The 14,614-nt window shown below is 36.8% G+C and overlaps 1 protein-coding gene across 1 annotated transcript in view; it reads left to right on the plus strand.

The window, feature by feature from the left end:
• Positions 1–9,940: 9,940 nt before the first annotated feature.
• Positions 9,941–14,614, plus strand: part of LOC149224561 (beta-ketoacyl-[acyl-carrier-protein] synthase III B, chloroplastic-like) — a 101,157-nt gene continuing 96,483 nt past the window's right edge. The window contains exons 1-3 of the mRNA XM_089383575.1: positions 9,941–10,770; positions 10,990–11,126; position 12,940. Coding sequence (XP_089239701.1) covers positions 10,614–10,770; positions 10,990–11,126; position 12,940 — 295 coding nt within the window. The 5' untranslated portion in view covers positions 9,941–10,613. The remainder of the gene's footprint in view (positions 10,771–10,989; positions 11,127–12,939; positions 12,941–14,614) is intronic.

Genomic DNA, 14,614 nt, shown 5'->3' on the forward strand with positions numbered 1-14,614 from the left:
CCTTTGACTTCCATTGCCAAAATGGACACCAGGTTCTTCTTGTGATTAGGTACATAAAAAAGATTCTGTAAAATGAATCGAGTTACCCTCATTCAATTGAGGGGTAACATTCCCTACACCCTTTCTGGGATAGGTGGCATCGGCACCAAGTATAATCCCACGATTGTTTCCATCTCTACCAAATTAGAGAGTGCGCCCTACTATCCGATGAAGTGCCTTGAAGCACTACAATCAATAAGCCAAATTCCCAAAGAATCTAAAGGAGAGGGCCAATACAAGATAATACTTCTTTATCTTATCAAAAACAACATTTGATTCCTCATACCTGGGGTTCCTTGCTTTCTTTGAAGAGTCGACCATTTCCTTGATGACTTGCATTACTTGTCATTGCTTTGATCATTGAAGATGTCCCTCGAATGATTGTTATCTTCATCAAGAGAGGTGTCTCTGCCATTCGGACACTCCTTCGCATAATGGTCGAACTTATTACAACCAAGGCATCTACCTTTCCTTCCACCCTTAGATCCGGACTTCCCATTGAAGTGATCTTTAGGTAGGCCATCAAAAACTTCTGCTGCGCCATTCTGATAATATTCTCTGCTTCGACTTCACCCTTGGTGAATTTGAAGAGGGATGAGGAATCCACTGATCCTTTTGTCCTTTCCCAACTGTCTTCAGTGATTTCTCTTTCACTCTTGCTTGGGCATTGTCTTCATCTCAGCTCTGATACCATGTTAATTTTAGGTATGTTCTATGCTTAGAGCAATTTATTTCAATTTTCACAGTTAGCTCAATGTCTTTTCCAGATTAGCAATCACATCAGCATTAAAGTAAACTGCAGATAGAACATAAACATAAATCGCAAAAGACAAGCCAAGACAAGAGGACACAAGATGTGGCGCTAGCCAAGGACAAACCCCAATGTGGGGAAACCCTTGATCAATTCTTCTTATATGTTCTTCAATAGTTCACCAGAGAGAGAGAAATAGTACGTTTACAACAGAAGTCAACACTTTGACTTATCTAGATAAGAGCATAGATCATCTCTAAGAAGATGATACATGAGATCAATTGAAGACATGTTGCTTCAACTGATTCTCCAAGGTGACTCCTTCACCTATCGTTGTGCTACATTTCATCATCATGCTACACCTCATCGTGCTGCACCCATCATCACTATGTTGCATCTCATCATGCTTCATTAATCATGACTGTACCCATCACTATACTGCAGTATGTGCCATTGCTGCACCATGTTGCCATACTGACCTAATTCCGGTTGTTCCCGGTCGTTCCGACTTCTGCCCTCTGCGTCAGCTTTCCCGCTTGTTCCGGCAATTCCGGCTATTCCCGGTAGTTCCAGCAGTTCCTACTTTTCCCGGTAGTTCCGGCTTCTGCCCTCTGCGTCAGATTTCCCTGTTGTTCCGGCAGTTCCAACAATTCCGGAAATTCTGGCTATTCCCGGCAGTTCCGGCTATTCCCGATAGTTCCGGCAATTCTCGGCAATTCTGGAAATTTCGGCAATTCCAGCTTTTCCCGGCAGTTCTGGCAATTCCAGCTTTTCCTGGCAATTCTGGCGTTTCCGGGCAGTTCCACTGTCTGCCCTCTAGATTAGGGCAACGTTATCACTTAGAATCTCTCCTCCTACTAAAACCCAAAGACAAGTAGAGAGGAAGATATCCCAAGCGTGTTGAAATGACTTGAAGGCCACCTCTATTTATACTAAAACGTTGAGCACAAGTGGGGTGTATTTGGTTGTTGGCCGACCTTGACGAATTGTCCCATAACACAAATAAATTCATATCTCCATGAATACTTATCAGAATCAGATGATCTTTAGATCAATCCTACACTTCTCGATGAGAGGGATCCAAGAAAAATATCAAAAGCCATTAATAAGATGACCCACATGGAGTTTGGCCCTAGTTTCCAATTTTAACAGTAATCTTCTGCAAAAGTCTTCTGTTGAAATTTATGTTCAAAAGCACTATCATGCTGTTTTGAGAATCCTATCTTAATATATATTATGTAAGATATATTTGCGAGAATAATCTGCCGCAATTTTCAGTGTGAAGTGAGCCTAAATTGATCTATCTCAAGCATACCACTGTACATTCTTATCAATGTATCTTGCTAATATTTAAAAATTCTTCACATAAACCATTCTCTAATGGAAAAATCATTTAATTCTCCTAAAATAAGAAGTAAGGGTGCAAGAACTCACTTCTCGGTTGCATGCATGCACCCTGCACTAGGAATGGGCACCTCCACCAAGTGCACAGTCAGGTATGTTTTTCCTGCATCGAGTGCTTGCTCAGGTACATTTGTCCTGTAGTTGGGTGTTTTACCGACACCCCGAGTGCATTCCCCAGAAGAATGTGGAGCATGTTACCACAGACATGCAGATGTACCCAAATTTTTATGGGAGTGTTGACCCATAAGAACATGTGTTATGGTTTGTAATCAATTTCATTGAACCAATATCAGATAGGATCAACTGCATGGATATAAATACTCCAAGTTTTGGTGAGATATATGAAAAAACTGACTCGATGTGTGAGAAGATCAAAACCATCATAGATAACAGAGCTCCAAACCTATATCCACAATTACAACAACTTATACATGGCTAGTGGAACAAACTAAACAGGCCTCTTCCTATCGCATCTTGTGCCTTGAATCCAAAATGGTGTGATATTGAAGATTTGAACAAATAAGCAGCCCACTTCGAGTGAAAGAAAGGTAAAGAAGGGAATCATGACAACGGGAAAGAAGATTTATGGTCCAGATTCAAAGAAGGCATCCTTCATCCAAACTTAATTTGCCCAATCTTCATGTTGGTGAGATGAATTTAAAGGGGCTTTTGGTAATAGGCATCGTGGCAAAGATCCAACAAATTGGTGACAAATCCATATTGCACATGCCCAAAAACCTCAAGCATTTCCTATACATTTACTATCACAAGTATCCAATTGCTCGCCCTGTGACAAAAGATGGAGTATGTATTGGGTTATTCAATTAAAGAAGAGAACTTAGAAGGCAAAGAATTTAGTTTGTATCCATGGTACCATGGGTCTTTTAGTACCCTTCGCCTTCTTGCTCAGAAATACGCTGGGTACAAGGTCCTATGAAATGGGACCAATTCATGGATGATGCTCTATGTGTGAAGGACAAGATCCAAGTTCCAATGAGATTGCGTTTTGGAACTGTTTGCAATTAAAAACCCGGAAAATGAGTCACAACTTGACAGTGAAAGGTACTTGCAGATAAGACAATATAAGAAAATTTTACTAATATCCAACAAATGACCATAGAAGTAGATCAATCAGAGTGCAGAGCATCTTGACCAAGAATCCAGAGAATATAAAACATGGGGAAGATTCAATTGTTGGCATTATTGATCAATCACCACAGAATATCTTGATTGAGGATTTAGAGAATTCAAAACATGAAGAAGATCCCATTGTTCGAATCGTTGATTAGTGACCGCAGCAAGGCTTCTGTCTTTGACTAAGGATACAGAGAATGCAAAATATGAAAAAGATTAAATATTGAGCAGAGCGGTGCATTCTACAGCCCACCTACTATGAGAACACTGTTGCTTAAATTAAACTAACATAACCAGTCATGTAAATCCAGTGCAAAGGCAGCAACTTCAAATAAAATTTGAAAAAACGCAATCCAAAACCAGCAATTTCTCATCAAAATCAAAGGCAGGTAGGCCGGTGTGCTTAGTTCGATACCAAGGGTTTCACGAAATCCCTCATCTACAACGTATCGAACGCCCTTGGTCACACTGCTCATAAATGAAACCTTCAACAAAACACTTAACATCTGTGCTGAAAATCTCTCCATTGAGGAAAGAGATACGAGGTTTGGCGTTCAATTCCGTGGCAAGGCAGGAATGAGTAGGCAAGTACCATCTGGCCACATAGCCAGAAAATTTAGCTACGATTACCCCAAAATTTTGAAAGCGGTAATCATAGCCAGACAGAGAGGAATAGCAGAAATAATGGCGGTACTAGAGATGGCCATGGCTCCAATGAAATTATAAAGAGAGTTTATGCAATATTTTCTTTGATTTAATGTGTGTATTAATTTGACGCTTGTTAGGAGGGAACTACTACGGGAATCAATTCATGACTTTTTCCCTGGAGTGGAGTGGATTAACTCTCTTATTATACCTGCCCGAAGGCATGGTATATAGCGATCGATATCGCTTCCACTGGCATTAGTTTTGAGTACAAATATAAGTTTAATATAAAGTTTTTTTACTCGTACGATATTAATTTCTTCCTATCCAGTATTGACAGTGCCTCTCATTTATTTCTCAGTCTTATTGCGAGTAATCCTTTGTTTTTTACCTAAACTTAGGATATAGATCAGAATGTTGATCAAAATTGGAGTGATGAGGGTAACTAATGCCAATGTTAAAACTAGCATTAAAGCTTAAATACAAAGAAAAAGTTCACACCCATAGTTCAAACCCTATGGAACAATCAAGGTGATATCATTTTGGGATCACCCTGGATGGAAATGGTAGGATTTGTCATCTTAAATACAAAGAAAATGTTTCTAACATTTTCTTACAAGAAGAAGAAAATAACACTCCAAGATGTTACACTGAAACCAAATTCGGTAACGACAGAAGATATATCAGATATTTCAAAAGTAATTTCTCAAGAAGGTAAAAAAGTATTACAAAATATGCAAATGAAATTGACAAAATCACTGTTGACAAAAATGAAGAAGTTTCTCGACTTAAAAACCATAGTGAAAAATTACTAACGCAAATTAAGAAACTTAAGAAGGATAAGAAGTCATTAGAAAACAAGGTACAACAACTTATTGAGAAAGAAGCATCAACTGTAGGAATTCAAGTTGAGAACAAAACAACAGATACCGATCCAATGAATGTCACAACTCAAGAAGATAAGCAAGTTGAAAAAAAGATGCGCTTAGATGTTGCAGTTCAGATGATGAACGCCCCCAATGAATGTTCCATAACCAACTCAACAACATCTTCACCAGAAAATCTAAAAATTGCCACATGCCCAATAAGGGAAAGTAAAGTCCCATATCGGCATCCGAATCATGAGAATAGACGAATCAACCATGCTATGTATCGGGACCATTCAGAACTGAAACAACAAACTGATGTTCCAGATAATAGTGATGTAACATCAATTCCGTCTTCCGTTGACAAGTCGTTACAAAATTCCAGTGATCACAATATTCCATAGAAAATTAATCTAGGATGGTCTGATCCCTTCTCAGTGCGACAATTTTGTTTATCCCTTAGAAGATCATATCGACTTGTATCGACAAAGATGATTGTTCCGAGAGAGAAAGTCATTCGAAGCCAAAAAAGAGATGAAGCCCTTTTCATCGACAAGATTTGAGGACAAATCTTTTTGAGGAAGAAGGCAATGTAACGAATAAAATATATATAAATAATGTAAAATAATGTAAATGATAATAAGCATAAATAATTATTAGTTAGTTAGTAATTAGGCTGAAGAGGCATGTCTAAATGAGACATGACTCTTCGTGAAGAGACACTTGCCTGATATAAAAGCAAGCCTCTCATTCTCATTGTAAATCGTTCTTATTCTAATTCATATATCTAATATAATATTTATATCCTCAATGGATAACTTCATATTCCAAGTCTTTTGGAGTAATTAATCTATAGAAGGAACTTTGTTCGCTTGATTTGGGATCAGAGCCACGTTTGGCTGATCACCGGGCTTTTGGTCATCAACCTTGTTGCTGTCATAATTGAAGTGTTTCGCTACACATTGGGAGATTCTCCATTTTTCAGGTCTTTGGCCATTTGTTTAAAATATATATATATATATATAGAAAAAAGAAGAGATTTTATCTGCATTTTTCTTGCCTCACCACTGCCACAAGCCACGTCCATGGAAAGAAAGTTGTTGACCAACAGTCCCCATAGACGCCGCCTGAAACAGCACGTGACATCAACCGCTCTGCTCTTCCCAAAACAACGCACCATTGTCGCTGCTACAGACAGCCTGCCACAAGAATTAAAAAAATAAAATAAAAGAATTAAAAAAAAGTCACCGTCGAATTATCGACCCTCGAACACCACATCTGCCTCTGCTCCATGTACATTTTTCACTATTCGTCCACTACCTATCCGTGTTCTGCAATCAGCGTGCACTGCCTCCCTGTCTCGCTTTTCTCTGTCACTTTTATACCACCCGCCACACAAAGAGTTGTATTCATTTTCGTACTTTCCATTCTGCCATCCAACGTCATCTTACGCTGCTCAATGGCACATTGCATCAATCCCGCCTTCCGCTGGCCATCCCTTCCGTTGAATACAATTACAATCTGCAGGCTTACTAAACAAGTTGAATTCAAAAGTCGCAACTTTTCACGAATTAACCAGTCACTTAATTGATTTAATCAATTAATCAAATAGTCGTTGCTCACTTAAACTTGTTTTGGGTTCTTCAGAAAAATTGAAAACAATTTTATGCAATTCTTATATAAAACAACCTCGATACATATATAAAGGGCATCCTTATAATAATCAAAAGGTTGTTTTGTGTATGGTTATTTGTGTTTTTAAAGGCCAACGTAGCAAAAGTTAAGTTAATTAAGGATTTAGGAAAAGAAAAGAGACGTGCCTTCAATATACACACACACACACACACACACATATATATATATATATATTCTAGTTTTAATTAAAAGGGTGAACAAAAAAAAATCAGAAAATTATAGAGAAATAATAAAAGAAAAAGATAATAAATAAAAAAATATAAAGAGAAATTTTATATTAAAAAAAATAAAAAATAAAAAATAAAAGAAGGGTATTTATATATAAAAAAAGAGATTAGAAGAAAAGAAGGGATCTATTTAAAAAAAAAAAGTGATTTACAAAGTATTTAATATTCAAGAAGCAAAAATGGAGTTAAATCCAAAAATGAAGGCTGAAAGATTCCCAGAAACCTTAGCCAGAGACGGTAAAGCATTATTTAACATTAAAGGAAATTTTGCAGGGAAAGATGTTATTATTTCTATTTCTCCGGCGGAAGATGCAAATTATATAACACCTAAAATCGCAAACTAACTAGCGATCCCGGAGTCAAATATAACTGAAAAATTAGACTTTTTTGGCAATAAAAAATATGACATAGCCCATTTACAGTTAAACATTGAAGATTATACATTTGTATCGCAATTCTCAGTTCACACCGTATGGAACAATCAAAGTGATATTATTTTGGGATCACCCTGGATGGAAACAGTAGGATTTATCATCTTAAATACGAAGAAAAAAATTGTAACATTTTCTTACAAGAAGAAGAAAATAACACTCCAACATGTTACACTGAAAACCAAATTCAGTAACGACAGAAGATATATCAGATATTTCAGAAGTAATTTTTCAAGAAGGTAAAAAAGTATTACAAAATATGCAAAATAAAATTGACAAAATCACTGTTGACAAAAATGAAGAAGTTTCTCGACTTAAAAACCATAGTGAAAAATTACTAACGCAAATTAAAAAACTTAAGAAGGATAAGAAGTCATTAGAAAGCAAGGTACAACAACTTATCGAGAAGGAAGCATCAACTGTAGGAATTCAAGTTGAGAACAAAACAACAGATACCGATCTAGTGAATTTCACAACTCAAGAAGAAGACAAGCAAGTTGAAGAAAAGATGCGCTTGGATGTTGCAGTTCAGATGATGAACACCCCCAATGAATGTTCCATAACCAACTCAACAACATCTTCGCCATAAGAAAATCTAAAAATTGCCACATGCCCAATAAGGGAAAGTAAAGTCTCATATCGGCATCCGAATCATGAGAATAGACGAATCAACTACGCTACGTATTGGGACCATTCAGAACTGAAACAACAAACTGATGTTCCAGATAATAGTGATGTAACATCAATTCCGTCTTATGCTGACAAGTCGTTACAAAATTCCAGTGATCAGAATATTCTACAGAAAATTAATCTAGGATGGTCTGATCCCTTCTCAGTGCGACAATTTTGTTTGCCCCTTAGAAGATTATATCGGCTTGTATCAACAAAGATGATTGTTCCGAGAGAGAGAGTCATTCGAAGCCAAAGAAGAGATCAAGCCCTTTTCATCGACAAGCTTTGAGGACAAATCTTTTTGAGAAATAAGGCAATATAACGAATAAAATATATATAAATAATGTAAATGATAATAAGCATAAATAATTATTAGTTAGTTAGTAATTAGGCTGAAGAGGCATGTCTAAATGAGACATGACTCTTCACGAAGAGACACTTGCCTGATATAAAAACAAGTCTCTCATTCTCATTGTAAATTATTCTTATTCTAATTCATATATCTAATATAATATTTATATCCTCAATGGATAACTTCATATTCCAAGTCTTTTGGAGTAATTAATCTATAGAAGGAACTTTGTTCGCTTCAATATGAAAGTAGGATTCTCAAAGTAGCTGGATAGGTAAATAGGTAACTTCTGAGCATGTTTAATATATTAGTTAAATTTGCTGAAATGGTTTATTCAATTGAAAATTCAACAGGAGGTGCATTGCAAAGCTCCTCCTATGCACTTACCTTAATCCAATTCATTAAATGTGTAATTCATATTCCATGCTTTGTAAGTTTAGCAGAGATGAGATGCTTTTTGCTGGCGTTGTGTTGCACGGGCATATTAATCTAGATAAATGTATCTCAAAATTTGATGTCATATCCTACATTTCAAGATAAATGCAACTGCTTGCTAACTTTTCCTTTCCTGGAAAATGTTCTTGGGGAATCCCTTCACGTGCTTCTTCAGTTTCGGTGAATGGATCCCAAGGTAAATGCCATTGGAGCACAACATGTACTCCTAAACCAAAGTGACTCTACTGCGCTAGAGTCTTGAACCCATGACCTCTCAGTGATCGCTGTCTTGAAATTGGTTGGTTCAAACTGATTGAGCTATTCCACTGGGCTAAATGATGGCTAAATACTTAAATCAAATTGAGTCAATAAATACTAATAAGTTATGGATAGTAAATTTTTATAGATGTACACAATTGTTTCCAGGTTTACATTATTCGTTACTTCTTTCAATATACAAACCATGAAATGGATTTGAACTGGTTTGCCCCAAAATAATCAACTAGACCAGAGTCAAGGGTTTCCACTAGGAGGTGTTGTTGTTCTTGCATATGATATGTTAGGATTTGTGCAATGCGAGAGCCTTGAGTTTCTCCATGGTGTTCCATAATTAGACCATGTTTTATGATAGAACTTATAAGAACACCTCCTAAGCTAGCTGGTTTTATGAGGTATATTATGCAGCAGTGACGGGGATCATAGATATTTCATCTGGCACTTCTAATTTTATTTTTGATTTAGCACAGCCTATGTGAGTCATTGTTATCATATCTGATTGTTTTAATTAGATTGCTATTTGTGAAGACGAAGACAGGTTATTTGCTGTAATAGTGATATAGGCACACATCCTTGTGAGATCTGTAGCAAGGGAAATACTTTGTTAAAATTTAGTTGTCTTGTGCATGACTGAATCTCTCAGAATAAGGTGAGGATCTAAACTGAGTTGCTTTGGTTTGTCTTTTCTGAACAAAATCTCAGCATTAATGCTGCAGATAAAAGATAACAAATAATCACACATAGTATTCAACCACTTGAGTTTAATGTGATATTATCAAATTTGGGGCTCGAACTTAAGAGAGATTACATAAGATCAGAAATAGAAACAAATCTGCAGAGAATACGAGAGAGCTCTTGCATGCTTATAAAACTTTTATATAATTGGGTGTGAAAATTAAGATATCAGCAATTCGGCCAAGTCAGCAATCTCGAGTGTAGCTGGCTACTAGAATCCATTGTAGTTGAACAGAATTGGTCAGACGAGACAGCTAGGAGGAATTCTTGGAGATTGTCATATTTCAATAAACTTTCTTGTTCAGTGTTTCAAAAAGTTGTTACTAGTTGGCAGTTACGAGGATCTATTCCAAGGGATTGGATACTCTGAAAAAGCAGTTAGTGTTGTTAATTTCTGATGCTGATTATGTTAAAATAAATGGATAGTTTGAAGTAATACTAGTATGCAAAGCTCCTGAGATCTACCATACAAATGCTAAATTCCAGTAGTAGAATGAACATAATAGACAAGTCATAAGCCAACTTTACTTGTAATCATATGCACATAATAGCTGGTCCATTTGCCGGTTTTATTGAGGTTCCCTATGGCGTAATTCCCTGGTCAGATCAACTTTGAAAGAACATACATTTCCGTTGAAGTGCAAGAACACTTTTTAAATAGTAAATTTTATCCTTGATAAAAATTGAAGTCACTTTCTTTCTCCTGTCTATAAAATCAACTCTTTGTGCTGGAATGACATCGACTACTTTTGAGGTTTTAATTGTCAGAATACAGTAACAGTTGGCTAGAGAATCTTTTGAGAAGTTGCTGAGAGAAATCTTATGGTCAAGATCTTCCTTTATTAAGCACATCAGATATCAAAACACAATGGATTTCTTGGTCGATTGGTGGACATCAATTATTTTTGTTATTAATCAGGATATTATAATTCTTATTCTTCTTTGTGGGTTATGTTCAGAGTTGTTGGCAGAGGTTCGAGATTGATAGGTTCTGGTTCAGCAGTGCCTAAACTTGTGGTTTCAAACCACGATCTTTCTAAACTGGTGGATACTTCAGATGAATGGATCTCTTCTCGTACAGGGATCCATAATCGACGGATTCTTTCAGGCAAGTTATCATACTTCATGGTATCTCATATATATATATATATATTGTTAGATCAAGTAAATACCTACATACATAGGCCTGATTTGGTATTTATTGCAGTCGATGAAGGATTCAGGAAAGTTTAGAATTGATAATTTTTTTTGGATTCTAAAAAAAGGCCTGCCAAAACCTCTTCACTTACATGGACTAAAATGTCGTTGAGCTCATTTTTCTTTGCAGGTGATGAAACACTAACCGGTTTAGCTGTAGATTCATGTAGAAAAGCCCTTGAAATGATGAAAGTCAAGCCAGAGGATGTTGACTTGGTTTTGATGTGTACGTCTACTCGAAATGATCTATTTGGTGGTGCTCCCCAAGTAAGCATCATATGATATGTATTTGATCTATAGCTGGATAATTATCGTTAACCTCACAATGACACTTTAATGTCTTTGCACTCCAGATTTTTGTGTTTTCCCATGTTTCTGCTTGGTTCAAACTGTTTGAGTTGAAGTTTTCCATAATATGGGAACTACTTGGACTAGAGAGATTATGCTATATCGTTAGCATTTTTATGGGCATTTATCAGTTATAGAATCTATATCATGATAGTATCAAATTTTATTGATGTTATAGCAGTTAACATGGAGTTTAGATGCATTTCATTGAGTGGCGACCAATTCTTTTTTATTCATGTATTGATTGGCTTGGTGATCAATTTCGTTTGTCTAGGCTAATCTCAATTCAGAGGTGCTGTATTTTGAAATTCTACAATTCACAATTTTGTTGATATCAAAACTCCTCGTATTGCTGTGTTTTTTGTTTTGAGATGATGTTTGTAGCCAACATTTGGGCTTTTGTCGTGACAATTTTTTTGTATAGTTTGATATAAGGGGATGCCTTTAAACTCATTATCTTTGTTGCTTTGATTAAAAGAGAAGCATCCTACTAACCTAAAAATGAACTGTAGTGACATTGAAATTAAATTTGAAGTTCTGCATGCATTTTTTCGTTAACTTGTTAATGCTAGTTTCTGCTGTAGGGAATTGCTTTGATGTTGGGTTGTTTTGTTATTATTACCTTTTCAATGGCTAGAAATGTGTCTTGAATTCATGTAAGTGTTTCCTTGGGGTGGGCTGAAAAGCCTTGGAAATAGGCACATGGGGGAGCACGTAAATGCAGATTTGATCAAGCTCATTCTTAAAGGAATAGAAAGGGATATGGTGCGAAACTGGAGGCCAATTATTCTGCTTAATGTTTTGTACTGTGTCAAGGTTTGATGAGGTTTGATCTATCATCATGGTCAAGGTCTGCTGTCAGTGTCTATTCTACCCTTATGTGCTATGGTATTGGTCACTTCACTAACACTGTTATTTAGTCTTGCCATAGTCTTCAAGAAACCCCTTTATTCACTGCTGATATGGACATGTGGATGCAGCTTACAAATATTTTTTATGACCTGCGATGTGTTCATGCCGAGACGGTCTTCAAAATTATCAATAATCAATGGTGGTTATGACCTATCAAACTATCAGTTATGATACATGGATGGCTAATAGTAACATGCATGAGAATTCTCTTTTTTGGTTTTGGTTATAAACTTGTAGTTCTACTCTTGTCATTCCTGAATGGTTTTGATTATTAACTGGTTTTTTTTTTCAAAATTGTCCCTCTTTATATATATTACAAAATATTTTTTGTACTTGCCATTTCCCTACTGTATCTGGATCATGGCTTTTAAAAAATTTGGCAAATCTGTATCCAGATCCTTATATGTATCCTGCTGAACGTAGTGGAGTCTTCAAAACTATGGTTTTCACGATCATGTCCACTCCCGTTTCTTCCTATTTCTTCTTGCATCTGATTTGCCTTGCTGTGTTATAGCTTTCAATAGCAGCTTGCATGTCAGATTATAATTTGGCTTAGTCTTTAGAGAAATGTTTAATTTGCCCTCGTATATTTGCTAGGTGTTGTTCGACTTTCAGTCTATGTATAACCACCGCCCCACCAATTTCCATGGACAATGGTTGCATACCATTTCACCCCCAACCATTTGGCAATGGTTCCATGTAGGATCCTTCTTGTGTTTGGAAGCCATGGCAATTCTCTACCACAAAAATAATCTCCAAATAAAGCCTTACACTTAATTTTTAGATGTTTTTTTAGCAAACTAACTCTTAAGAGAAAGAGGGTCTGAAGAATATTTGTACATACCTTTACAAGTTCCAAGTCTTCACTCCGAATCAGTTCCGGGAGCAGATCTGAATCAACTGCAGGAACAGTTCGAATCAACACCTGGAATCAGCAAAAGAGCAGCTCCAAAAACCAGTGTTGCAAACATTGCAATGTCATGATATTATTGCAATGTCACATTGTTTACCCCAAACGATATTATTGCTGGTAAACAGTGCGGTATTTTCATTCTTAAAAATATCATGGCAAAAACACAAGATAGACCCCAATCAAATCCTCAAATCAGCACTCCAAGTCTTAATCCAAATCAGATCCAGTAATAGATCCAAGAAGCACTCCAAATCATCGGATGAGACTTTCGGAATCAGCCCAACAAGCACTCTGAATCAGCACAAGAATATTGTTGAATCAACACTCTTTGCTGCTCAAATAATCAATGAGAAGGTTGTGAAGCAAATAGAGGGGGAAATGATTAAATAGACAAGAAATGAGGTTTATGGCAGTTTTAGGATTTTTTGTGTTTATTTTTTCATTTTCTGGGGTTGGGGCTGCAATGGTACAAAATTGGTCAAACTGTCTGGTTTGATCAGTTTTGTCCCGAACTGGCTGTTTTGGGAAAAACCAATCAATTCTAGCTTCATGGGCTGGTTCTGACTGGAAATGCTCAAAACAGTGCCAGAACTAGGTGATTCTAGTCTGGATTGTCCATTTTCAAATTTCAAGAACACTGAGCTGAACATGGCTCTAAAGATGTTAACTACACAAGTTGATGATAAAAAAGTTGACATTATCCGTTGCTATTCCCGCGTCTCCGCACCCAGCCCCCCCCCACCTTAAAAAAAAACCCTCATACCCACTGTTCTTGTGTTTCGGGGAGTAAGGAAATGTCCCTTTGTGTGATGGATTTCACTGGGGATGAAGAGACTTGCTGGCCATACCTGAGACATTCCTGGCAAATTTCAGGGATGTTTTGGGCATGTCTGGTATAAGTACTTATCCTAGTAAGAACTGACAATAAATTAATAATAGAGAGATATAGGGTAGTGTTGTTGGGAAAAGTATCCAATTTGGAATGCCCCTATCCCACTCTAAGAGGTGATAGTGCCTTAGCAACAAACAGGTAAACTTATTTGAGTATTCTTCTTTATGAAATTTAAGTGAGGAAGAAGGATCTAACTAACCTGTGTCTTCCGCTAGTTTGTCGATCCAAATCACTCCTCTCTTCAGTAGCTCCCAGCTTCTTGCTCCTTCACCGGCCCAGCTTCACCGAATTCCTGCAAGATCACGAGAGAGAGAAACTACACAAAGATACAGATATTCATTCATAAAAAGCTCAAGATCAGATTAAGCTAAACATGTAAGCATAACAAAACATCATTGGTATACAACATGTAGGAGAAACTCAAATAGTTTATTGATGAAATAAGAAAGTCCAAGAGGAGATACAACCAAGTGAGTTCCGATCCAGCATCTACCTCCCAGCAAAGGAATCCCTTCCTCTCCTCCAACAAAGCATAAATCACCCAATGTGCTAATCTCAATCTCAAACCAACAGCAATTCTCTGCAAAGTACAAAATTCCAGCCTCCTGAACCTCTGGGTGAGAGATCCATATATAGATGTAAGCAGAGAGGATGAGTCAGCTTATGTTTTGACTTGTGGCTTCTCTCTGT

The sequence above is a fragment of the Pinus tabuliformis genome, chromosome Q (assembly GCF_031772625.1).
Source record: "Pinus tabuliformis cultivar Carrire ecotype Pingquan chromosome Q, CPIR1, whole genome shotgun sequence".
Classification (NCBI taxonomy): Eukaryota; Viridiplantae; Streptophyta; class Pinopsida; order Pinales; family Pinaceae; genus Pinus; species Pinus tabuliformis.